Genomic DNA, 27,628 nt, shown 5'->3' with positions numbered 1-27,628 from the left:
GTCCATGAACACGTTATGCCCTTTATCTATTTAGGTCTTCTGTGATTTCTTTTAACAATTTCTTGTAGTTTTCTTTGTATAGGTCTTTTGTCTCTTTAGTTAAATTTATTCCTAAATATTTTATTCTTTTGGTTGCAATTGTAAGTGGAATTTGTTTCTTGATTTCCCCCTCAGATTGTTCATTACTAGTGTATAAAAACACTACAGATTTTTGAGTTTTGATCTTGTAACCTGCCACTTTGCTGCACTCATTTATTAGCTCTAGTAGTTTTGCTGTGGATTTTTCGGGGTTTTCGACATATAGTATCATATCATCTGCAAACAGTGAGAGTTTTACTTCCTCCTTTCCAATTTTGATGCCTTGTATTTCTTTTTCTTGTCTAATTGCTCTGGCTAGGACTTCAAACACAATGTTGAATAACAGTGGTGATAGTGGACATCCTTGTCTTGTTCCTGATCTTAGGGGGAAAGTTTTTAGGTTTTCCCCATTGAGGATGATATTTACTGTGGGTTTTTCATATATTCCCTTTATCATTTTAAGGAAGTTTCCTTGTATTCCTATCCTTTGAAGTGTTTTCAACAGGAAAGGTTGTTGAATTTTATCAAATGCCTTCTCTACATCAATTGAGACGATTATGTGGTTTTTTTGCTTTGATTTGTTGATATGGTATATTGCATCAATTGATTTTCTTATGTTGAACCATCCTTGCATACTTGGGATGAATCCCACTTGGTCATGACATATAATTCTTTTAATGTGTTGCTGGATTCGATTTGATGGAATTTTGTTGAGGATTTTTTTGTCTATATTCATTAGAGAGATTGTTCTGTAGTTTTCTTTTTTTGTAATATCTTTGTCTGGCATTGGTATGAGGGTGATGTTGGCTTCATAGAATGAATTAGGTAGCTTTCCCTACTCTTCAATTTTTTTGAAGAGTTTGAGCAGGATTGGTACTAATACTTTCTGGAATGTTTGGTAGAAGTCACATGTGAAGCCATCTGGTCCTGGACTTTTCTTTTTGGGGAGCTTCTTAATGACTGATTCAATTTCTTTACTTGTGACTGGTTTGTTGAGGTTGTCTATTTATTCTCGAGTCAAAGTTGGTTGTTCATGCCTTTCTAGGAAGTTGTCCATTTCATCTACATTGTTGTATTTATTAGCATAAAGCTGTTCATAGTATCCTGTCATTACTTCCTTTATTTCTGTGGGGTCAGTGGTTATGTCTCCTCTTCCATTTCTGATCTTATTTATTTGCATCCTCTCTCTTCTTCTTTTTGTCAGTCTTGCTAAGGGCCCGTCAATCTTACTGATTTTCTCATAAAACCAGCTTCTGGTTTTGTTGATTTTCTCAGTTGTTCTCATGTTCTGAATTTCATTTATTTCTGCTCTAATCTTTGTTATTTCTTTCCTTTTGCTTGCTTTGGGGTTAGTTTGCTGCTCTTTCTCTAGTTCTTCCAAGTGGACAGTTAAGTCCTCGATTTTTTTGCCCTTTCTTCCTTTTTGATATAGGCATATAGGGCAATAAATTTCCCTCTTAGCACTGCCTTTGCTGCGTCCCATAAATTTTGATATGTTGTATTTTCATTTTCATTTGCCTCAAGATATTTACTGATTTCTCTTGTAATTTCTTCCTTGACCCCACTGGTTGTTTAAAAGTGTGTTGCTGAGCCTCCACATATTTGTGAATTTTCTGGCACTCTGCCTATTATTGATTTCTAACTTCATTCCTTTATGATCTGAGAAAGTGTTTTGTATGATTTCAGTCTTCTTAAATTTATTGAAACTTGTTTTGTAACCCAGCATATGGTCTATTTTGAGAATGATCCATGAGCACTTGAGAAAAAGATGCATCCTGCTGTTGTGGGGTATAGTGTTCTATAAATGTCTGTTAAGTCTAGCTCATTTATTATATTATTCAAATTCTCTGCTTCTTTATTGATCCTCTGTCTAGATGTTTTGTCCATTGATGAGAGTGGGGAATTGAAGTCTCCAATTATTATGGTAGATGTGTCTATTTGTCTTCAGTGTTTTCAGTCTTTGCTTCATGTATTTTGGAGCATTCTGGTTTGGTGCGTAAATATTTGTGATTGTTATGTCTTCGTGCTGAATTGTTCTTTTATGAATACATAGTATCCTTCTTTGTTGCTTTTAACTTGTTCACATTTGAAGTCTGAGTTTTTGAATATTGGTATAGCTACTCCTGCTCTTTTCTGGTTGTTATTTGCATGACGTATCTTTTCCCAACCTTTCTCTTTCAACCTGTGTTTATCTTTGGGTCTAAGATTTGTTTCCTGTAGACAGCCTATAGATGGGTCCTGTTTTTTAATCCATTCTGCCAGTCTATGTATTTTGATTGGGGAGTTTAATCCATTAACATTTAGTGTTATTACTGTACACTTCTTCTACCATTTTGCCTTTTGGATTTTATATATCATATCTAATTTTCCTTTTTTTTTTAACCTTTACTCATAGTCTTCCTTTCTACACTCTTCTCCACACCTCTCTCTTCTGTCTTTTCGTATCTGCCTCTAGAGCTCCCTTTAGTATTTTTTGCATAGCTTGTCTCTTGGTCACAAATTCACAAATTCTCTCAGTGACTTTTTGGTCTGTAAATGTTTTAATTTCTCTCTCATATTTGAAGGACAATTTTGCTGGATATAGAATTCTTGGTTGGCAGTTTTTCTCTTTTAATAATTTAAATATATCATCCCACTGTCTTCTTCTTCTCCATGGTTTCTGCTGAGAAATCTACACATAGTCCTATTGGGCTTCCCTTGTATGTGATGGATTGCTTTTCTCTTGCTGCTTTCAAGATTCTCTCTTTCTCTTTGACCTCTGATATTCCGATTAGTGAGTGTCTTGGAATACATCTGTTTGGATCTATTCTTTGGAGTACGCTGCACTTCTTGGAACTGTAATTTTAAGTGTTTCATAAGAGTTGGGAATTTTTCAATGATAATTTCCTCCACTAGTTTTTCTCCTCCTTTTCCCTTCTATTCTCCTTCTGGGATACCCACAACGTGTATATTCGTGTGCTTCATATTGTCATTCAGTTCCCTGAGTCCCTGCTCATATTATTCCATTTTTTCCCCTATACTTCTTTATCTTGTTGGGTTTCAGATGTTCCATCCTCCAGTTCACTAATCCTATATTCTGCCTCTTGAAATCTACCATTGTAGATTGTTTTTTTCATCTCTTCTACCATGCCTTTCATTCCCATAAGTTCTGTGATTTGTTTTTTCAGACTTTCAGTTTCTTCTTTTTATTCATTCCTTACCTTCTTTATATCCTCCCTCAAATCATTGATTTGGTTTTTGATGAGGTTTTCCATGTCTGTTCGTATATTCTGAATTAATTGTTTCAACTCCTGTATCTCGTTTGAATTGTTGTTTTGTTCCTTTGACTGGGCCGTATCCTCAGTTTTCCTAGTGTGATTTGTTATTTTTTGCTGGTGTCTAGGCATTTAATTACCTTTATTAGTTTTCTGGAGATTGCTTTCAGTTCTTTTACCTAGTGTTTTCTTGCTGGATGAATTTGTTGTCTGTCTCTTCTTTGACGTTTAGTTCAGCTTTTTCTGGACCACTAGCTTAGGTTTTGTTTAACAGAGAAGAATTTTTCAGTTCTTGTTTTCTTGTTTCTTGCCCTGCCTTATGGTGCCTTTTCCCCCACCCTTAGGGGGTCTACTTAGCTATTATAGATCCCAGCTGGATTTTCCCCGACCAAACTGGCCTCCTATCAGGAGGAAAGAGTCACCTGCATCAGTTTTCCCTGAGGGTGAGACCCAGCAGATTGAAAGACTTTCCTGTGAAGTCTCTGGACTCTGTTTTTCTTATCCTGCCGAGTATGTGGTGCTTGTCTGTCTGCAGGTCCCTCCAGCATAAGATGATGCGGTACCTTTCACTTTGGCAGACTCTCCCTGCTGGAGGTGTGGTGGAGACAGAGGAGAGGTCTTAGACTGTCTTTAATGGCTTCGAATTACCAAACCCTGGTGTCTGAATTCCTTGAGGGAGGGATTCCACCTGAGCTGGGCCTCACCCCTCCCCTGGGGAAGGTACAGGCTCCAGACAAGGTCTCAAACAAGCTTGTTTCTACCTATGCCTGGGGCTGTAGAGCCCAAGAAGCCCTGCAGCTATATCCAAAGAGCAGTCAAGCTGTAGAAACACAGCCACAAAAGAGAAAAAGAGGACTTCCGGAGAAGATGGCGGCTTAGTAAGACGCGTGGGTCTTAGTTCCTCCTCCAGAAAAGCAACTAAAGAAACAGAAACAATACGAAACAGCTCCCGGAGTCACGACAGAGACCAAAAAGACAGCGTACCCCATTCTGGAACAGCTGAACGGGCAGGGAGAATCTGCTGCGGTGAGATACCCGAGGGGCGCGCGTTTTCCCGGCCGGGGCGGCTGGCGACTGGGGTCCCCTCCACGCACGTGACTCCCCGGTCTGACTGGGAACATTGGATAGCGGGGTCCTCCCGCCACGCTTGGCGTCTCGGGCCAGCTGGGCAATTTGGACCGGCACTCCCCCAAGCCGCGGAGGCCAGCGACCCCCCCCTCCACGCGCGGTTTCCCGGGCCGACTGCCCCGCAGACAGACGAGTGCCACGAGCGCCACCTACTGGGCAGGAAAAGAAAAACAGAGCCCAGAGATTCCACAGAAAAACCTTTCAACCAGCTGGGTCCCACACCCAGGGAAATCTGATCAAATGCCCAGACACCAGCAGAAAATAATGGATGACGCTCGGAAAATTGAAGATATGGCCCAGTCAAAGGAACAAACCAATAGTTCAAATGAGATACAGGAGCTGAGACAACTAATGCTGAATATACGAACAGAAATGGAAAAACTCTTCAAAAACCAAATCAATAAATTGAGGGAGGACATGAAGAAGACATGGGCTGAACAAAAAGAAGAAATAGAAAATCTGAAAAAACAAATCACAGAACTTATGGGAGTGAAGGACAAAGAAGAAAAAATGGAAAAAACAATGGATACCTACAATGGTAGATCTAAAGAGAAAGAAGCTACAATTAGTGAACTGGAGGATGGAACATCTGAATTCCAAAAAGAAACAGAAACTATAGGGAAAAGAATGGAAAAACTTGAGCAGGGAATCAGGGAACTGAATGACAATATGAAGCGCACAAATATATGTGTTGTGGGTGTCCCAGAAGGAGAAGAGAAGGGAAAAGGAGGAGAAAAACTAATGGAAGAAATTATCACTGAAAATTTCCCAACTCTTATGAAAGACCTAAATATACAGATCCAAGAAGTGCAGCGCACCCCAAAGAGAATAGACCCAAATAAGCGTTCTCCAAGACATTTACTAGTTAGAATGTCAGAGGTCAAAGAGAAAGAGAGGATCTTGAAAGCAGCAAGAGAAAAACAATCCATCACATACAAGGGAAACCCAATAAGACTATGTGTAGATTTCTCAGCAGAAACCATGGAAGCTAGAAGAAAGTGGGATGATATATTTAAATTACTAAAAGAGAAAAACTGCCAACCAAGACTTCTATATCCAGCAAAATTGTCCTTCAAAAATGAGGGAGAAATTAAAACATTCTCAGACAAAAAGTCACTGAGAGAATTTGTGACCAAGAGACCAGCTCTGCAAGAAATACTAAAGGGAGCACTAGAGTCAGATACGAAAAGACAGAAGAGAGAGGTATGGAGTAAAGTGTAGAAAGAAGGAAAATCAGATATGATATATATAATACAAAAGCCAAAATGGTAGAGGAAAATATTATCCAAACAGTAATAACACTAAAAGTTAATGGACTGAATTTCCCAATCAAAAGACATAGAATGGCAGAATGGATTATGACCCAGCAATACCACTGCTAGGTATCTACTCAAAGGACTTAAGGGCAAAGACACAGACGGACATTTGCACACCAGTGTTTATAGCAGCATTATCTACAATTGCAAAGAGATGGAAACAGCCAAAATGTCCATCAACAGACGAGTGGCTAAACAAACTGTGGCGTATACCTACAATGGAATATTATGCAGCTTTAAGACAGACTAAACTTATGAAGCATGTAATAGCATGGATGGACCTAGAGAACATTATGCTGAGTGAGTCTAGCCCAAAACTAAAGGACAAATACTGTATGGTCCCACTGATGTGAACCGACATTCGAGAATCAGCTTGGAATATATCATTGGTAACAGAGACCAGCAGGAGTTAGAAACAGGGTAAGATAATGGGTAATTGGAGCTGAAGGGATACAGACTGTGCAACAGGACTAGATACAAAAACTCAAAAATGGACAGCACAATAATACCTAAGTGTAATGTAACTATGTTGGAACACTGAATGAAGCTGCACCTGAAATATGGTTTTTTGTTTGTTTGTTTGTGTGTTTGTATCTTTTGTTTTTGTTTTTTTCTTTTTCCTTTTTATATATATATATTTGTTATTAGTATTATTATTTTAATTCTCTTCTCTATATTAACATTCTATATCTTTTTCTGCTGTTTTGCTAGTTCTTTTCCTAAATCGATGCAAATGTACTAAGAAATGATGATCATACATCTATGTGATGATACTAAGAATTACTGAGTGCATGTGTAGAATGGAATGATTTCTAAATGTTGTGTTAATTTCTTTTTTTTTTTGTTAATAAAAAAATTAAAAAAAAAAAAAAAGAGAAAAAGAAAAATCCTTTTCAGAGCAGAACCCTGTTCCTTAGGTTTGTCAATCAAGAGCTTAAGTTGGTATGTTGCTCTGTGTATCTCCAGGTCCTGTGTGCCCCCTCCTTTCCTGCAGGGCCCAGGCCTTTTCAGATCCAAAAAACCCTGTTTTTTTTTCTTTGTTCTTTCTCTGTCAGCCCTGCCCCCTCTTCGCAGGGGCAAAAACCAGTGACCTCTGCTGTTACTTGAGGTTCAGCTGAGCTGGGGGCCTATTTTTTTGTAGTCAGAATTTGTTAATTAATTCCATAATTGGCGTTTGGTTGTGTTCAGCCTCTGCTGCTAGTAAAGTCTCTTTCCTTTACCCTCTGGGAAGCAGCCTGTGGAGGAGGGATGCCGGCCACTGTGGCTTGGGGCACTCATGGTTGTGGGGGGCTTGCAGCCTGTCTAGCTGGTCCAAACTGGGATATGCTGTGTGTTCGGTCACTGACATGGCCCCAGCAGTTTTTCTCTGCTGTTTCTGACTATTCACTAGCTGCTCTAAATCCCACACCTCGCTAAGCTGCCATCTTGGCTCTCCCTGCAGTAGAACATGTCTTTTTGGGGTCCAAAGGATGGAATGTGCCAGTTTAAATTTGTTGTGTACCCCAGAAAAGCCAAGTTCTTTAATCCTTGTTTAGTATTGCTGGGTGGGATCTTTTTATTATTTCCATGGAGATGTGACCCACCCTATTGTGAATAGCAACATTTGACTAGATGTTTTCCATGGAGATGGGTCTCCATGCATTCAAGGTGGGGTTGCTTACAGGAGCCCTTTAAGAGGGAACCATTTTGGAAAAAGCTTTAGAGCTAAGAGAGCCACGCAGCCAGAGATCTTTGGAGAAGCAAAAGTAGAACACCCCCGTGGAATCCTTACAAAAGAGAAGCCAGGAGAGAAAGCTAGCAGATGTTACCACGTGCCTTTCCAATTGACAGAGGTGTCCTGGACCCATTGGCCTTTCTTGAATTAAGATATCTTTACCTGGATGCCTTAGTTTGGACAATTTCACAGCCTTAGAACTGTAAGCTTGCAACTTAATAAACTCCCCTTTTTAAAAACCATCTTGTTTCTGGTATATTGCATTCTGGCAGCTTTAGCAGACTGCTAAATTTGAGCTTTCAGAAGAAAATTTTTCTCATGTTTCACTTCATTGTTTAGTTTATGCTTCCTCAACCACATGTTAGGAAGAAAAAAGTCTAAATTCACACTAATGCGAGTCTGACTAATGGCTCTTTATGCTCTCTCAGATGAATGCACATTATTAAAATGATCAATAAGCCAGTTATCTTAATTGGTAGAATTTCATCTGAACAAAGTGAGTCATAATGAACTTTAGGAATTGTGGGGAAAATGTTTGAAGTCAAGCTTACCAATACAGGCAAGCCTTTTCTGTTTTCCAGGGTTGGGTCTGTTGAAGATTCCTTTTCCTACTTCTGAATTTACAGGTTCTCTAAATACTTGTGATAACTTACTGAATATGTTAAATCATTGGATAAGGAAGCTGAAACTGAAGTTCAATAACTTGTCTGATGTCATACAGCTGGTTAATGGTCAACATTTTTGTCTGGTAACGGTCACTGCAGGTTCTTATTGAAAATAGTTTTAGATCACATTAACAAATATATTCATGCATATTTAAGGCACTCTTGTATCCACAGGTTGCTCTCCTGTGATTATCACCTTCTAAAGATGCACCCGGACTTATCTGCACACTTGCATACTGAAGAATGCAACGTCTTGATTAACTTGCTAAAGGAATGTCATAAAAATGTAAGAGTTCAGAAAAAATACCATAAAGGAAGAATGAAACTTAGGTACAACACATTAATATAAAATGTTATCTGTATTTATAGAGGGAATGATAATGCTCTAGTCAATGTGGATTTGAGAGCTTATTAAAGATTAGCAGTTGATACTTGTGAATTTTCAAAAAACACCTCCTTTGTTGATTAGTAAAACTCAAGCATGGTAACACAGTGGCATAGTTCTTACCTCCCATGCTGGAGACCTGGGTTTGATTCTCGGTGCCTGCTCATCCAAAAAAAAAAAACCACTCAAACATGACAGTTTATAAATGGTATGTTATAGTTGGAATCCATGTTTTTACTATAAATTGCTTTCCTCTTCCTAATTAAAGAGTGCTGGAACAATGTTAGGCTCTGAGTCTTCTGAGCAGGATGGAATTATTGTAAGATTTTCTGCTTCTTGATGACTACCTTTCTGTTTAAAGGAAATTGAAACATTTTATAATTAGATGTTAACTAGATCTAATTTATATTTGGCTTATTTTGACCGGTTTACTTAATTTTTAGTGGAATAGAAAACATTCCACAATTAAAACCAAAATAGAAAAGTCCATGCTTGGAATGTATTAAATCAGCCTGGTATTTTTATAGATGTGGACTATCTAGCTTTTTTTCATTTATTTGATGCATGACACTGTTGTTTTAAGACATTCATGTTTTTAAATTTGCATGATGCATTAGTTATTTTTCTCAATGATATTCATAAACTACATACATTAAATTATAATAATAGTAAGCATCATTTAAATGAGTAAAGTATAAAGACCAACAATGAGGTAGTAATATGACTGGTGAAGTCATATATTTTTACCTGATCGAAGAATGTTGTTTATGATAATATCCTTCAGACAAACTGTTTTCACCAAACATTTAGATCAAAACTTGGGAGTGCCTAGAGAACTGGATATCCATATGCAAAAGAATGAAAGAGGACCCATATCTCACACCCTATACAAAAGTTAACTCAAAATGGATCAAAGATCTAAACATCAGGTCTAAGACCATAAAACAGTTAGAGGAAAATGTAGGGAAATATCTTATAAATCTTATAATTGGAGGTGGTTTTATAAACCTTACACCTAAAGCAAGAGCACTGAAGAAAGAAAGAAATAAATGGAAACTCCTCAAAATTAAACACCTTTGTGCATCAAAAAACTTCATGAAGAAAGTAAAAAGACAGCCTACACAATGGGAGACAATATTTGGAAACAACATATCAGATAAAGGTCTAGTATTGAGAATTTATAAAGAGATTCTTCAACTCAACAACAAAAAGACAGCCAATCCAATTACAAAATGAGAAAAAGACTTGAACAGACACTTCTTAGAAGAGGAAATACAAATGGCCAAAAGGCACATGAAGAGATGCTCAGTTTCCCTGGCTATTCGGGAAATGCAAATCAAAACCACAATGAGATATCATCTCACACCCACCAGAATGGCCATTATCAACAAAACAGAAAATGACAAGTGCTGGGGAGGATGTGGAGAAAGAGGCACACTTATTCACTGTTGGTGGGAATGTCAAATGCTGCAACCACTGTGGAAGGCAGTTTGGCGGTTCCTCAAAAAGCTGAATATAGAATTGCCATATGACCCAGCAATACCATTGCTAGGTATCTACTCAGAGGACATAAGGGCAAAGACACAAATGGACATTTGCGCACCAATGTTTATAGCAGCATTATTTACCATTGCAAGGAGATGGAAACAGCCAAATGTCCATCAACAGAGGAGTGGCTAAACAAACTGTGGTATATACATACAATTGAATATTATGCAGCTTTAAGACAGAATAAACTTATGAAGTATGTAACAACATGGATGGACCTTGAGAACATTATGCTGAGTGAGACTAGCCAGAAACTAAAGGACAAATACTGTATGGTCTCATTGATATGAACTGACATTAGTGAATAAACTTGGAATATTTCGTTGGTAACAGAGACCATCAGGAGATAGAAATAGGGTAAGATATTGGGTAATAGGAGCTGAAGGGGTACAGATTGTGCAACAGGACTGAATACAAAAACTCAGAAATGGACAGCAAAATACTACCTACTGTAATATAATTATGTTAAAACACTGAATGAAGCTGCATGTGAGAATGATAGAGGGAGGAGGGCTGGGGACATATTGAAATCAGAAAGATATATGTTAAAGATTGAAATGGTATAATCTAGGAATGCCTAGAGTATATAATAACAGTGAAATGTACAAGGTACAATTTTAAAAATGTTTTTGCATGAGGAAGAACAAAGGAATGTCATTGCAGGATACTGAAAATAAATGGTAATTAATATTTAAAAATATCACCTTCTGTGTGAGACTAAAGCAAAAAATGTTTATCTGTTACAAAATTAATATTTTGACTAGTGCATTTCCTAATATAACTTATGTAGATAGTTTGATTGAATGCCATAAGTACTTGGAATCTCAGGTAGGACATGAGATTTTGTTGGTTTGTCCAGAGTGATGCCCGATGAATCCGAGAGTGATTCGATCAGTGAGTGGAAAAGTATCTGCAAAGCCCCCTTCGGGGAGTGGTGAGAACAGGGAGAAATTCAACTTCCCCAACTTGAATTCTTGATATTCTCATGAACAGTGTGGACAACCAAAGCTATAGGCTGAGCCCCCAGTCTTGAGGTTTGTTCATATGAAACTTAACCCCGCAAAGGATAGGTCAAGTCTACTTAAAATTTAGGCCTAAGAGTCACCCCCAAGGGAGCCTCTTTTGTTGCTCAGATGTGGCCTCTCTCTCCAGCCAACACAACGAGCAGTCTCACCACCCTACCACTCTCTACATGGAACATGACTCCCAGGGGCATGGACCTTCCTGGCAACGTGGGACAGAGATCTTGGAATGAGTGGAGACTCAGCATCAAGGGATTGAGAAAACCTTCTTGACCAAAAGGGGGAAGAGGGAAATGAGACAAAGTGTCAATGGCTGAGAGATTCCAAACAGAGTCGAGAGGTTATCCTGCAGGTTATTCTTCTGCATCAAGTGGGTATCATCTTCTTATTCAAGATGTAATGGAGAGGCTGGAGGGAACTGCCTGAAAATGTAGAACTGTGTTCCAGTAGCCATGTTTCTTGATGATGATTGTATAATGATATAGCTTTCACAATGTGACTGTGTGATTGTGAAAACCTTGTGTCTGATGCTCCTTTTATCTACCTTGTCAACAGATGAGTAGAATATATGGAATAAAAATAAATAATAGGGGGAAGAAATGTTAAAATAAATTTAGTTTGAAATGCTAGTGATCAATGAAAGCGAGGGGTAAGGGGTATGGTATGTAAAATTTTTTTTTTCCTGTTCTTGTTTTATTTTTCTGTTGTCTTTTTATGTCTTTTTCTGTTGATGCAAATGTGTGGGAAATGATCATGATGATGAATATGCAACTATGTGATGATATTGTGAATTGCTGAGTGTATGTGTTGGGAATGTTTGTGCTTCTTGTAATTTTTTTTAATTAATAAAAAATTAAAAAAACAAAAACAAAAAAAACTTGGGAACTTTTAAGTGAAAATGAGTGCCACCACATAAATAAAGCACAACTTTAGATTTTTAAAAGAAAAGATATAAAATGTGTACTTTTTTTTAAGAATAGGAACTGATAATTTGCATTGACAATATTTCCATTTTATATATGGTCAGTTACAGGCAGAGGTAAAAGTGAAGAGGATCTTTTGGCAGAAAAAAAGCTTAGTGAGGAGATGGAGACTGTCTGGAATTACATAGTTTTGTGTTTGAGGATTTTTGCCATGACTACTCTTTAGATGTGAATGTTTTTCATAACATTAAACGTAAAGAAGGATATCAGCTATTCATTTATATTTCTTAGGTCAATCAAATTAAGGCAAGGGCCAGAGTTTTCAGTCCTTCCTTTTAAGTAATCTTTGTTACATGGTTATATTTGCATATTGCCCTTTGGTCCATGGTTATTTTAAAATTGGAGTCAAATTTAAAATTTTCCCCCATTTGAAATTATTTCTTACAATAAAGGAGGCATCTCAGCTCATTGAAACTAAAGGTAGACTTTTAAAAAATTAATTTTATTGAGGTATAATTTACATACAATAAAATGTACCTATTTTAAGTGTGTAGTTTCATGAGTTTTGATAAATATAGATTCACAAAGCCACCATCCCATTTAAAATATAAAACATTCCCATTATATCAAGTTCTTTTGTGCTTTTTCATAGTCATCCCTAACCCTCTACCCTGGCCTGGTTTAATCATTGAACTACTTTATGTTGTTATAATTTAGTTTTGTTTGTTCCAGAATCTCTTATAAATGGAATCTGCGTTGTACACTCTTGCTCAGCATATTTTTTTGAGGTTCATACCTGCAATTGTGTATGTGAGCAGTTACTTCTTTTTTGAGTCATTCCACTGTATGAATAAATCACAGTTTTTTTGTGTGTGTTTCTGTGCGTTATTTGTTTTTGTCTGTTGATGGCCAATTATTTAATTTGCAATTTTGAATAAAGCTGTTATAAGCATTCATGTTCAAGTCCTTGTATGGATATCTTTTTTATTTCTCTTAGGTAGATACCTAGGAGTGAAATAACTGGGTCATGTGGTGAATGTGTGTTTAATTAAAAGAAACTGCCATACTTTTTCATTCTGAACTATTTTACACTCCCACCAGCTACCTTACCAGCACATCTTGATGTTGTCTTTTCAACTTTAGTCATCCTATGGGTATGTGGTAGTATCTCATTATGATTTTAAATTATATTTTCCTGATGGCTAATGATTTTGAGCCTCTTTTCATGTGCTTTTGGGACAGTCTTATCAAATCTTTTGCCCATATTTAAAAATTCGGTTTGTTTTCTTATTGAGTTGTCAGAACTTTTTATATCATTGGGTACACAAGTCCTTTGTCTGATAAATATGTATTGTGGATATTTTCTCCCAGCCTTGGCATCCTTTTTCTGTTTCTTAAGATGATGTAACAAAGAGCAGCTTGATGAAGTATAATTTATCATTCTTTTTTTCTTTCATGGTTTGTGTTTTTTGTGTCCTTTGTATATTACATGATTACAAAGATTTTCTCCTGTGTTTGCTTCTATAAGTTGTATAGTTTTTAGTTTTTACATTTAAGTCTGTGATTCATTTCAAAGTAATTTTTTGTATGGTGTGAGGAGTTAAGGTTTATTTTCTATCTCTATGGTTATTCAGTTGTTTTAGCACCATTTGTTGAGGAGACTGTTCTTCACTGAATTGCCTTAGCCCTTTGTCAAAAGTCAATTGACATGAGTGGATCTATTTCTGGGCTCTCTAGTCCATTCCATTGGTTTTGTGCCTTTCCTTCACATTACTACCACACTGTCTTGATTGTTGTAACCTTGTAGCAAGTCTTGAAATTAAATGGTGTAAATTCTCCACCATTGTTCTTTTCCAAAATCATTTTGGCTATTTTAAGTCCTCTTCATTACCATATTAATATTAGAGTCAACTTGTTGGTTTCTATAAAAAAAGTGGTTAGTAGTTTTTTTAGTAGTATTTTTATGGCATATCTGGAGTAGTGTTTACTATGGTATTAGTTTAGTGCAACTACTAAAACATGATTTTTTGGGGTCTTCATTGATCGACTTGAGTGGCCAATGAGATCTCTACACATAGACTCGCAGTCCTGTGTGAGCTCTTTGCATTTTTCAGTGTATAGCTACTGTTACTGTTCTTTGCCTGGCTTTGTGAAGTTTAAACCCACACACGTGCAGATGAGTATTCAGTCAGTGACTCAAGGCAACCCCTGTGTAGATTTCTGCATATCTCTCTCCTCTACTCTTAACTCACAAATTCCAGCTATATTAACTTTCCCAGATTCTGATATCTGCCTCTCCCACACAATGAAATTGTCATTCTCTTGAGTTACATTTCCCTGCTTCATTGTTTTGAAATTCCTCTAGGTAGAAAGCTTGGGGTGAACATAGGGCTATTGTTTCAATGTGTGAAAATAGTGGTTTCATATCTTTTGCCTAGTTTTCTAGTATTTTGCAATGAGAGGGCTAGTTCTTTATCAGTTATTCCTTCATGGCTGGAAGCAGACATTTGAAAGAAGGATTTTTAAATAAATGACCCTAAGACAATTATATAGCCATTTGGAAACATAAAATTAGATCTATACCTTATACCATACATATGAATCAACTTCAATATCTCAGAGATCTAAATGTCAAAAATGAAACCATATGAGAAAGGGGGAAAATTCAACTTACCCAACTGGAGAATTCTTGATATTCTCACAGGCAGTGGGGACAGCCAAAGCAATAGGCTGAGTCCTCAATCTTAGGGTTTTTCATATGAAACTTAATCCTGCGAAGGATAGGCTAAGCCTACTTAAAATTAGACTTAAGAGTCACCCCCAAGGGAACCTCTTTTGTTGCTCAGTTGTGGACGCTCTCTCTCAGCCAACACAACAAGCAAACTCACTGCCTTCCCCCTGTCTACATGGAACATGACTCCCAGGGGTGTGGACTTCCCTGGAAATGTGGGACAGAAATCCTAGAATGAGCTGGAACTCAGCACCAAGGGATTGAGAAAACCTTCTCAACCGAAAGGGGGAAGAGAGAAATGAGACAAAATAAAGTGTCAATGACTAAGAGATTCCAAACAGAATTGAGAGGTTATCCTGGAGGTTATTCTTACGCATTAAATAGATATCACCTTTTTAGTTAAGGCGTAACAGAGAGGCTGGAGGAAACTGCCTGAAAATGTAGAGCTGTGTTCCAGTAGCCATGTTTCTTGAAGATGATTGTATAATATAGCTTTTACAATGTGACTGTGTGATTGTGCAAAGCTTGTGTCTAATGCTTCTTATATCTACCTTATGGACAGATGAGTAAAACATATGGATTAAAAATAAATAAATAATAGGGGAAACAAATGTTAAAATAAATTTAGTAGATTGAAATGCTAGTGATCAGTGAAAGGGAGGGGTAAAGGATATGGTATGTATGAATTTTTTCTGTTTTCTTTTTATTTTTCTGAATCGATGCAAATGTTCTAAGAAGTGATCATGATGATGAATATACAACTATGTGATAAAAAAAGAATGTTCATATTGTATGTTGATTGGTTTTATTAATAAAAATTTTTAAAAAATGAAGCCATGCAAATACTAAGAAAGCATGGATAGATTCCTTTATAACTCATATATGCCTAACTTGGACTCATTTTATTACAAAGGCAATAAAATAAAAAATTGATAAGTTTGAATATGTTAAAAAAAAAACAGGTGCAAAGTCAAAAGAGCAACCACAGATGGAGAGACAGTATTGATAACATGTAACACAGGTAATGGGATAATAGCCAACTTAGGACTTAAAAATTGAGAGGGAAAAGAAGCCAAAGGTTTTATAGAAAAACGAGCAAAAACATGAACAGAAAATCCAAGAAAAAGACAAGAAATGTCTTTTCAACATGTGAAAAGATGTTCAGCCTCAATCATAGAGAAATGCAAATTAAAAACTACACTAAGATGCCATTTCTTATCTCTTGGCAAAAATTAAACAGTATGAGCATACATTCTGTTGGCAAGGATGTGGGAAAGGAACACTCGTACATATCTTGTTGGACTGCAGATTGAGACAAGTCTTTGTGATGGGGATTTGATAGTCTGACAAAACTGCTTATTGTGCTTACCTTTTGACTCAACATTTCCATTTCTAAGAGTTTATCATATTTCCATTTCTAAGAGTTTATCATAAAAGTATACTTCCAGCAACATGAGATTCATTAGCATAAAGTTGTTCACTGCACCATTGTTACAAATATAAAATATTGGGGAAACCTGAATGTTTATATTTTAGAACAGTTTTAGATTTGCAGAAAAATTGAAATGATAGTACAGAGTTCTCAAATACATAATTGTACATTAGTTACAATTAACGAAACAAAAATACTGCATTACCATTAACTAAAGTCCATACTTCAATCAGATTTAATCATGTTAGGTTTTTACCTGATGTCCTTTTTCTGGTTCAGGATCCCACCCAGAATACCACATTATATTTATTTGTGATATCTCTTTAGATTTCTCTTGGTTATGACTGTTTCTCAGACTGTACTTGTTTCTGATGACTGGGACAGTTTTGAGGCATATAGTGGTCAGTATTTTGTAGAATCCCCTTCTAATTCTAATGTTTTTCTCATGGTTAGACTGTGGTAATGTTTTTATCGGGGGAAGAGGACTATAGAGGTAAAGTGCCATTTTTATCACAACATATTAAGGGTACATACATCAGCATTATTTATCACTGTTGATATTGACCTTGGTCACCTGGTTGTGGTAGTGTTTGTTAGGTTCTTCCATTGTAAAGTTCATCTTTTTTTTACCCCGTTTTCATAATGAACACTTTGGAAGAAGTTACTATGTACAGTCCACACTTAAGGAGTTAGAAGTTATGCTTTTCCTCGAAGTATCTACAAAAATTATTTGGAATTCTTTTGCAGGGGGATTTGCCTCTTCTCCATTTATTTGTTTATATTAATGGGGACTTAAGGATATATTTGTTTTATACTTTGGGTTATAGTCCAATAATATTTCTTTATTTTGTTGCTCAAATTGGCCATTGGGAGCTTTTTCAGTTGGCTCCTGTATACAGCTATTTAAAGAAAAAAATTTCTACAAACTGATATGGAATAACTTTGAGGATGTATTAAGTGGACATATCAAAGTACAAAAGAATGTCAGTAATATCCTTCTATTTCTATAAAAAGGGCAGTTGCAGGGGGACGCTAATTAAATTGTGTATGTATCTGCACATTTGTACAAAAAGAAATACAAGATAAGCCAGAAATGAGATTCATTACCTTCAAGAGGTGGGGTGGGAGCACGGTTGAGAGAATCGAAGAATGACATGTTTTTTATTTTATCCTTTGATTCTATCTATGGTTCTTGCTTTTGGAAACTTATTAATCTTTCACATGTTGAAAAAAGCAAGGATGGAGAAAGAACTCAAAAATGGAATACAAACAAAACCACATGAATCTAACTAGCTGTATTTCAGAAGAGTCATATAATAACAATAAAGGGAGAAAATGAACCAACCCAAATAACTTAAACATAGGCTGAAGAGAAAAAGAAATCTTGTCAATAACTTTGGTTTTTGCATTGGTATGGATTAGCAGTTCTGAAGCTGGCTTCATTGTATTCCAGGATTAAACAAGTAAGTAGAATAATTACATAATAAGAGACAAGTTTCTCATTGTATAAATATGGAAAGGGGGAAGGCTAGAGTGAATTCTATGTTGTTGGAATTGGAGGTGACAGTGTAAGCTTAATGGCTCTTTATATATTTTAGATACAGAATAGATACAGGTGTGTGCATGCGTGTGTATTCCAGTAGCAGTGAACATATGCGGTTCCAGGTTTTGGTTACTAAATCCACTCTCCATTAAAAGGAAACAGGGATCCTTGGGGAAATGGGTGATTCTAGGTTAAGGCTTGGAAAGAACAAGTTGAACCAGCAGCATCTTATACCAGAAAGTAAGAAAGTTATCAAAGAATGATGGGATTGTCAAAAGAATAGGAACCAACTTTGCAGGGACTCTCACAGCATCAAAGAAATGAAAATATAATGTAATCAATTGAATATAAATACATACAAATAAATAAGTGGATGAAGAGAGAAAGTTTTCTTTATATTAGAATGCCAACTAATATAACAATAATTAGAAAACCACTATTTGGCAATCATCTTAGTTCTGATTCAGGCAAGAATCATCACTAGTGAGTGAAAGTTTGAGGAGTAACAGAATAGTTACATGGTCTCAAAGTATCTCCCCTTAATAATAATAGGAAAAATTATTAACTTTAAAATGAAGGAACTTAGCAGATAGCTCCTTACCCAGGTAATCAGGGTTAACATCATCAATAATGGGACAGATTTTTATGTGCCTCTTAACTGACACACTGAGAAGAATGCAACATCACTTCTGTGAAATGTAACCTGAATCTAATTGTGAAAAAACAACAGATGAATCTAAATGAGGAGCGTTCTATAAAATAACTGGCCTGTATTTAAAAGTATCAAAATAATGAAAGACAAAGAGATTGAATTGTTCTAAATCAAAGGAAACTGAAAAGACAACTAAATGCAGTGTTCCTAGACCAAGAAAAAAGCATCTTTTTTTTCTCTTTTGCCTGAGGTACAATATGAGGTCAACTTGTGAAATTTGAATAAGATGAGTAGATTAGATACTGGTATGGTACTAATGTTAATTTCCAGATTTTGATAATTGTACTGTGTTAAGTTCTTGCTCATTTAGGAAACATACTTGTTTAGAGGTAAGGATATATCATGTGTGCAACTTTATATGTTGAGGGGAGAAGAGTGTGTATATGTGAATAAGAGAATGATAAATGTGGTAAACTGTTAACTTTTGGGAAAATCTGGGTGAAGAGTATATGGGAATTTGTTATGCTGTTGTTGCAGCTCTTCTTTAAGTCTGAAATTGCCAAAAGCTTTTAAAAAGGGTTTCTAATGTATCATGTCATAAAATTGTTCATTGACATCTTATTTATCTTGTATTACCAGAAATATTTTACCTAAATGATCTTTTGATACACTTATGCTTTTTTTTCTTTTGAAACACTTATGCTTTTTAAGTGTTAAAATTAAAAAAGTTAACTAAAATTTTACATGGAGGATATGGCCTTTGATTTTATTTCTTTCTAAAGATTTTATTGAAGTAGACTATACATGCAGATAAGTGTTTATAAGTTTATATAGCTTGATGAACTCTCACAAACTCACATAGCCATTTAACCAGCCCTTCTGGTCAAGCAACTATATCAGTAGGACCCTCATGCTCCCTGCCCAGTTACTGTCCCTGCCAAGGGCAATCAACTGCTTTCATAACTCCTCACAGTAGAGTTTAATATTGACTGGCTTTGTACTTGATATAAATGGGAACATACCAAATGTATGTGTGTGTAAAATTGTACTTTGATAGAGCTCAACCTTTCTACCTACTTTCCAGAATTTTCTAAGCATATTAAATACATATCCACTCAGGGTCTTAGTTGTTTAATCAATAAAATAAATGGATGAAATAATCAAAACTGACTTCTGTCCTTGAATTTGTATAATTCTGTATTTCAGTATTTTTTGCTGATTAAGTCATCATTCTGAATGCCTGGAGTGCTACAGTACTCTCTAACCCTCATGAGATATGCGTGGCTGTATTATTTCCATATGGCCCTAACTTGCTGTGATCTTTTTCATTCTTTCAGTGTTTTATAGTTCTTCTCTGGTCTGTGCAGCCAAATATCACTTCCATGGTTGTTAGTATCTACTGATCCACTGGCATATTTTGCATCCATTTTTCAGCAAGTAGCATCTACAGTTAAAATACAGAATTTAGAACTGCTGTTTTCATCAGTTACCTGGAAGTCTTTACATGATTTATAAAAGAATACATAGGTAGTACATGCCATTGTAGATAGTGGTAAAAACCTGGGAAAGTGTAAAGAAAGTAAAAATTATCTTTTATTCTAACACCCAGAGATAAGCTTGGGTCTATCCAGCATGGTTTTTATCTTTCTTCAGATTTTCCCCTTGTGACTTCCTCTTATTAGCATTTTAAAATGCTTGCATCTTTCCATCTTGAGCAAATGAAAACATATCTGATACCATAATCCCAAACTTCTGGCATTCTATGTCTAGCTTCCCTTTCAGAGCTAACTATGAAAAGAAAGATTATTCACTTTCTCTTCTCTTTTTCTTTGTCCTCCCCCATCAATAGGTCCTGCAACTGCCAAGGTCACTAATTACTGCACTACTGTTAAATTTGATTGCCATTTTAATTTTCTAATTTCTCTCCAAAGCAGAATTTGATTCCTTCTTATAACACTCTCTTCTACAGGCTTTTACTAAACTTATCTCTTCCCTGATTTTTCTTTTATTTCTTTGGCTACCTCCAGTCTCCTTGGCCAGTTTGACTGGTCTCCTTGGCCAACTTCCCCTTTCTCTACCCTAGGCTTTATATCTCTTTATTTGGGAAAATCCATTTATTCCAATGGTTTCAGTAGCTCTGAAATCTCTGTTTGACTCATATTTCTTCCCTGAGAGTCAGATCCGTTTATCTCAACTATATTCTGGACTTCACAGATAAATATAAACAGGTCCAGATACAAACTTATCTTACCTCTTTTTTTAAAAAAACAAAACAAAACGTTTTTTATTGTGAAATATATATACAAAGAAAAGAAAGAAAAAGCAATAACTTTCAAAGTACACTTCAACAAGTAGTTACAAAAGAGATTTCAGAGTTTGGTATGAGTCACTATTCCGCTATTTCAGATTTTTCCTTCCAGCTGCTCCAGAATACTGGAGGCTAAAAGAAATAACAATATAGTGATTCAGAAGTCATTCCATTTATTAAATACTATTTTCTCTGTTATACCTTCTGCTTCTCTTTTGATTCTTCTCCCAGTCTATAGGAGTCTGTAGGTGTTGTAGTTTGCTAGCTGCCGGAATGCAACACACCAGAGATGGATTGGCTTTTAATAAAAAGGGATTTATTTCATTAGTTCTTCAGAGGAAAGGCAACTAACTTTCAACTGAGGTTCTTATGTGGGAAGGCACAGGGTGATCTTTACAGGCCTTCTCTTCAGGCCTCTGGGTTCCAACAACTTTCCCTGGAACCCAGGGAAACTGATTGCCTTCTACATCACCAAAGGCCTGGGCTGAGCTGTGCCTGCTGAGATGAGGTATGCTGAGCTGCTTGGTCTGTGCTACGTTGAGTTCTCTCATTTAAGCACCAGCCAATTAAATCAAACATCATTCATTGCAGCAGGCACGCCTCCTAGCCGACTGCAGATGTAATGAGCAACAGATGAAGTTCACATGTCATTGGCTCATGTCCACAGCCATAGAACAGGCACCTTCACCTAGCCAAGGTGACACCTGGATCTAACTACCACAGTAGGCCATGCCCATTCTGACTTTTTCATCTTGAAAAACGTTGTTGACCCTAAAGGATAGGGGGAGGTAATTAGTTGGTAATCTTGGAGAGTCTGATCCCTCTGGGTTTCATGATTTATCTGGCTTAGGAATGCTCTGCAAATTGTAGGTTTCAGAAAACCAAATTTAGTGCATGAAACTTGTAGAGTCTGAGTTCAAGTCTCAGGTGTTCTTTTTGTGTGTGTGTAAAAAATAACATGTATACAAAACAATAAATTTAAAAGCACACAACAACTACTCATAGAGCAGATTTCAGAGTTTGGTATGGGTTACAGTTCTGCAATTTTAGGTTTTTCCTTTTAGCTGCTCCATGACACTGGAGACTAAAAGAAATATTGGTATAATGATTCAGCAGTCATACTCATTTGTTAAATCCTATTATCTTTGTTATAACTCCTCCTTCTCCTTTAATCTTTCTTCCATTCTTTAGTGATATTTGGGCTATGCCCATTCTAACTTTTTCATGTTGAAACGGCTGTCAATAAATATGGGATAGGGCGATGGAACTGTAGAGGCTGGCCCCTCTGGGTTTCAGTACTTATAGGTGTCTGGTAAGTAATCATAAGGCATAGAACTTTTGTAGAATCTCAGATAGAGTTCTAGGTGTTCTTTAGGGTTAGCAGGAATGGTTTTGGCAAACCATGGTAAATAGCAATATCTAGCTAAAGCTTGCAAAAGAGTAGCCTCCATTATAGCTCTTGATCTATTTGAACTCTCTCAGCCACTGATACCTTATTTTGTTACAATTCTTTGCCCACATTTGGTTAGGCAAGCATTGTCGATCTCATAGTGCCAGGACCAGGTTCATTGTTAGGATTCATATCCCATGTTGCCCGGGAGGCTTTCACCCCTGGATGTCATGTCCCATATAGGGGAGGGGGCAATGTTTTTTTTTTTTTTTTAAATTTTATTCATAAAATAACATACAAGCACATACATTCTTAACATACATACTTTCCAAACAAACATGGTGTACAATCAATGGCTCACAATGTCATCACATAGTTGTATATTCATCACCTTGATCAGTTTTTAGAACACTTGCATCATCCCAGAAAAAAGAAATAACAAGAAAAAACTCATACATACCATACCTCTTACCCCCCATCTCATTGACCACTAGTTTTTCCATCTACCCAACATATATAGCATGTAAGTGTTCTAAGACAATACGAAAAGAAATAAAACGAACACAGGAAAAAAAGAAAAAAAAAGATTATACCTACCATACGCATTACCCCTCGCTTTCATTGATCACTAGCATTTCAAACTAAATTTATTTTAGCATTTGTTCCCCCTATTATTTATTTTTATTCCATATGTTCTACTCGTTTGTTGACAAGGTAGATAAAATGAACATCAGACACAAGGTTTTCACAATCACACAGTCACATTGTGACCGCTATATCATTATTCAATCATCCTCCAGAAACATGGCTACTGGAACACAGCTCGACACTTTCAGGCAGTTCCCTCCATCCTCTCCATTACATCTTTTTTTTTTTTAATTTTTTATTAATTAAAAAAAATTACAAGAAACAAACATTCCCAACACATACACTCAGCAATTCACAATATCATCACATAGTTGCACATTCATTATCGTGATCATTTCTCAGTACATTAGCATCAATTCAGAAAAAAAAATAAGGCAAAAGAAAAATATAACAAACAGAAAAAAAAAAATTTACAGGCCATACCCCTTACTGATCCCTTTCATTGATCACTAGCATTTCAAACTAAATCTATTTTAACATTTGTTTCCCCTATTATTTATTTTTATTCCTTATGTTCCTCTCATCTGTTGACAAGGTAGATAAAAGGCACATCAGACACAAGGTTTTCACAATCACACAGTCACATTGTGAAAGCTATATCATTATACAGTCATCATCAAGAAACATGGCTATTGGAACACAGCTCTACATTTTCAGGCAGTTTCCTCCAGCCTCTCCATTACATCTTGAATAACAAGGTGATATCTACTTAATGCATAAAAATAACCTCCAGGATAACCTCTCGACTCTGTTTGGAATCTCTCAGCCATTGACACTTTGTCTCATTTCCCTCTTCCCCCTTTTGGTCGAGAAGATTTTCTCAATCCCTTGATGCTGGGTCTCTGCTCATTCTGGGATTTCTGTCCCATGCTGCCAGGAAGATCCACACCCCTGGTAGTCATGTCCCATGTAGACAGGGGGAGGGTGGTGAGTCTGCTTGCTGTGTTGGCTGGAGAGAGAGGCCACATCTGAGCAACAAAAGAGGTTCTCTTGGGGGTGACTCTTAGGCTTAATTTCAAGTAGGCTTGACCTATCCCCTGTGCGGTTAAGTTTCATATGAACAAACCCCAAGACTGGGGGCTCAGCCTATAGCTTTGGTTGTCCACACTGTTCATAAGAATATCAAGAATTCAACTTGGGGAAGTTGAGTTTCCCCCCATTCTCACCATTCCCCGAAGGGGACTTTGCAAATACTTTTCCACTCACTGATCAAATCGCTGTGGGATTCCATCACCTGGACAAACCAACAAAATCTCATGTCCTATACAAAGTTCCATGTACTTAAGGTGTTCAATCAACTATCTACATAAGTTATATTAGGAAATGCACTAGTCAAAGTATAGATTTGTACCAAATAAACATTTTTTTGCTTTAGTGTCAAACATTAGTTGAAATTTTAAAATATTAAGTACCATCTATTTTCAGCACACTGAAGTAATGACATTCTTTTGTTCTTCCTCATGCAAAATTTGTACATTTTTAAAATTTGTACATTTAGTCACTATCATTATACACTCTAGGCATTCCTGCATTACACCATCTCAATCTTTATCGTCTATCTTTCTTTGTGATTTCATTTATGCCCCAGCCCTCCTCCCTCTATCATTCTCATATGCAGCTTCATTCAGTGTTTTAACATAATTGTATTACAGTTAGGTAATATTGTGCTGTCCATTTCTGAGTTTTTTTTTTTTTACGTGTATAATATTTTTTATTTTTTGTCATATTGTCTCCTCACCACCTCATTTCTGAGTTTTTATATTCAGTCCTCTTGCACAATCTGTACCCCTTCAGCTCCTATTACCCAATATCTTACCCTATTTCTATCTCCTGATGGTCTCTGTTACCAACGAAATATTCCAAGTTTATTCACTAATGTCAGTTCATATCAGTGATACCATACAGTATTTGTCCTTTTGTTTTTGGCTAGTCTCACTCAGCATAATGTTCTCAAGGTCCATCCATTTGTTACATACTTCCTAAGTTTATTCTGTCTTAAAGCTGCATAATATTCCATCGTATGTATATACCACAGTTTGTTTAGCCACTCGTCTGTTGATGGACATTTTGGCTGTTTCCATCTCTTTGCAATGGTAAATAATGCTGCTATAAACATTGGTGCGCAAGTGTCCATTTGTGTCTTTGCCCTTAAGTCCTCTGAGTAGATACCTAGCAGTGGTATTGCTGGGTCATATGGCAATTCTATATTCAGCTTTTTGCGGAACCACCAAACTGCCTTCCACAGTGGTTGCAGCATTTGACATTCCCACCAACAGTGAATAAGTGTGCCTCTTTCTCCACATCCTCCCCAGCACTTGTCATTTTCTGTTTTTTTGATAATGGCCATTCTGGTGGGTGTGAGATGATATCTCATTGTGGTTTTGATTTGCATTTCCCGAATAGCCAGGGAAACTGAGCATCTCTTCATGTGCCTTTTGGCCATTTGTATTTCCTCTTCTAAGAAGTGTCTGTTCAAGTCTTTTTCTCATTTTGTAATTGGATTGGCTGTCTTTTTGTTGTTGAGTTGAAGAATCTCTTTATAAATTCTCAATACTAGACCTTTATCTGATATGTCGTTTCCAAATATTGTCTCCCATTGTGTAGCCTGTCTTTTTACTTTCTTTGTGAAGTTCTTTGTTGTGCAAAAGTGTTTAATTTTGAGGAGTTCCCATTTCCTTCTTTCTTCAGTGCTCTTGCTTTGGGTGTAAGGTCTATAAAACCGCCTCCAATTATAAGATTTATAAGATATTTCCCTACATTTTCCTCTAACTGTTTTATGGTCTTAGACCTAATGTTTAGATCTTTGATCCATTTTGAGTTAACTTTTGTATAGGGTGTGAGATATGGGTCCTCTTTCATTCTTTTGCATATGGATATCCAGTTCTCTAGGCACTATTTATTGAAGAGACTGTTCTGTCCCAGGTGAGGTGGCTTGACTGCGTTATCAAAGATCAACTGTCCATATATGAGAGGGTCTATATCTGAACACACTATTCGATTCCATTGGTCAGTATATCTATCTTTATGCCAGTACCATGCTGTTTTGACCACTGTGGCTTCATAATATGCCTTAAAGTCAGGCAGCGTGAGACCTCCGACTTCATTTTTTTTCCTCAGGATACTTTTAGTTATTCGGGGCACCCTGCCCTTCCAGATAAATTTGCTTATTGGTTTTTCTATTTCTGAAAAGTAAGTTGTTGGAATTTTGATTGGTATTGCATTGAATCTGTAAATCAATTTAGGTAGAATTGACATCTTAACTATATTTAGTCTTCCAGTCCATGAACACGTTATGCCCTTCCATCTGTTTAGGTCTTCTGTGATTTCTTTTAACAATTTCTTGTAGTTTTCTTTGTATAGGTCTTTTATCTCTTTAGTTAAATTTATTCCTAAATATTTTATTCTTTTGGTGGCAATTGTAAATGGAATTCCTTTCTTGAAATCCCCCTCAGATTGTTCATTACTAGTGTATAGAAATATTAGATTTTTGAGTTTTGATCTTGTAACCTGCCACTTTGCTGTACTCGTTTATTAGCTCTAGTAGTTTTGCTGTGGATTTTTCAGGGTTTTCGACATATAGTATCATATCATCTGCAAACAGTGAGAGTTTTACTTCTTCCTTTCCAATTTTGATGCCTTGTATTTCTTTTTCTTGTCTAATTGCTCTGGCTAGAACTTCAAACACAATGTTGAATAACAGTGGTGATAGTGGACATCCTTGTCTTGTTCCTGATCTTAGGGGGAAAGTTTTCAGTTTTTTTAATATCATTGAGGATGATATTTGCTGTGGGTTTTTCATATATTCCCTTTATCATTTTAAGGAAGTTCCTTTGTATTCCTATCCTTTGAAGTGTTTTCAACAGGAAAGGATGTTGAATTTTGTCAAATGCGTTCTCTGCATCATTGAGATATCATGTGATTTTTCTGCTTTGATTTGTTGATATGGTGTATTACATTAATTGATTTTCTTATGTTGAACCATCCTTGCATACCTGGGATGAATCCTACTTGGTCATGATGTATACTTCTTTTAATGTGTTGCTGGATTCGATTTGATAGAATTTTGTTGAGGATTTTTGCATCTATATTCATTAGAGAGATTGGTCTGTAGTTTTCTTTTTTTTGTAATATTTTTGTCTGGTTTTGGTATGAGGGTGATGTTGGCTTCATAGAATGAATTAGGTAGCTTTCCCTCCACTTCAATTTTTTTGAAGAGTTTGAGCAGAATTGGTACTAATTCTTTCTGGAATGTTTGGTAGAATTCACATGTGAAGCCGTCTGGTCCTGGACTTTTCTTTTTGGGAAGCTTAATGACTGATTCAATTTCTTTACTTGTGATTGGTTTGTTGAGGTCATCTGTTTCTTCTCGAGTCAAAGTTGGTTGTTCATGCCTTTCTAGGAAGTTGTCCATTTCATCTACATTGTTGTATTTATTAGCATAAAGCTGTTCATAGTATCCTGTCATTACTTCCTTTATTTCTGTGGGGTCAGTGGTTATGTCTCCTCTTCCATTTCTGATCTTATATGTTTGCATCCTCTCTCTTCTTCTTTTTGTCAGTCTTGCTAAGGGCCCATCAATCTTATTGATTTTCTCATAGAACCAGATTCTGGTTTTATTGATTTTCTCAATTGTTTTCATGTTCTCAATTTCATTTATTTCTCCTCTAATCTTTGTTATTTCTTTCCTTTTGCTTGCTTTTGGGTTAGTTTGCTGTTCTTTCTCCCAATTCTTCCAAGTGGACAGTTAATTCCTGAATTTTTGCCCTTTCTTCTTTTTTGATATAGGCATTTAGAGCAATAAATTTCCCTCTTAGCACTGCCTTTCCTGCGTCCCATAAGTTTTGATATGTTGTGTTTTCATTTTCATTTGCCTCGTGGTTTTACTGATTTC

At 36.4% G+C, this 27,628-nt stretch overlaps 1 protein-coding gene across 1 annotated transcript in view; it reads left to right on the top strand.

Moving 5' to 3' along the window:
- CMC2 (C-X9-C motif containing 2) overlaps positions 1-27,628 on the top strand; it is an 85,540-nt gene that overhangs the window by 42,092 nt on the left and 15,820 nt on the right. The window contains exon 4 of the mRNA XM_077133120.1: positions 8,330-8,441. Within this exon, the coding sequence (XP_076989235.1) occupies positions 8,330-8,441 (112 nt within the window). The remainder of the gene's footprint in view (positions 1-8,329; positions 8,442-27,628) is intronic.

The sequence above is a fragment of the Tamandua tetradactyla genome, chromosome 16, assembly GCF_023851605.1.
Source record: "Tamandua tetradactyla isolate mTamTet1 chromosome 16, mTamTet1.pri, whole genome shotgun sequence".
Lineage (NCBI taxonomy): Eukaryota > Metazoa > Chordata > Mammalia > Pilosa > Myrmecophagidae > Tamandua > Tamandua tetradactyla.
The sequence above is the reverse complement of the archived record's forward strand: the minus strand, read 5'-3'. Positions and strand labels throughout refer to the sequence as shown.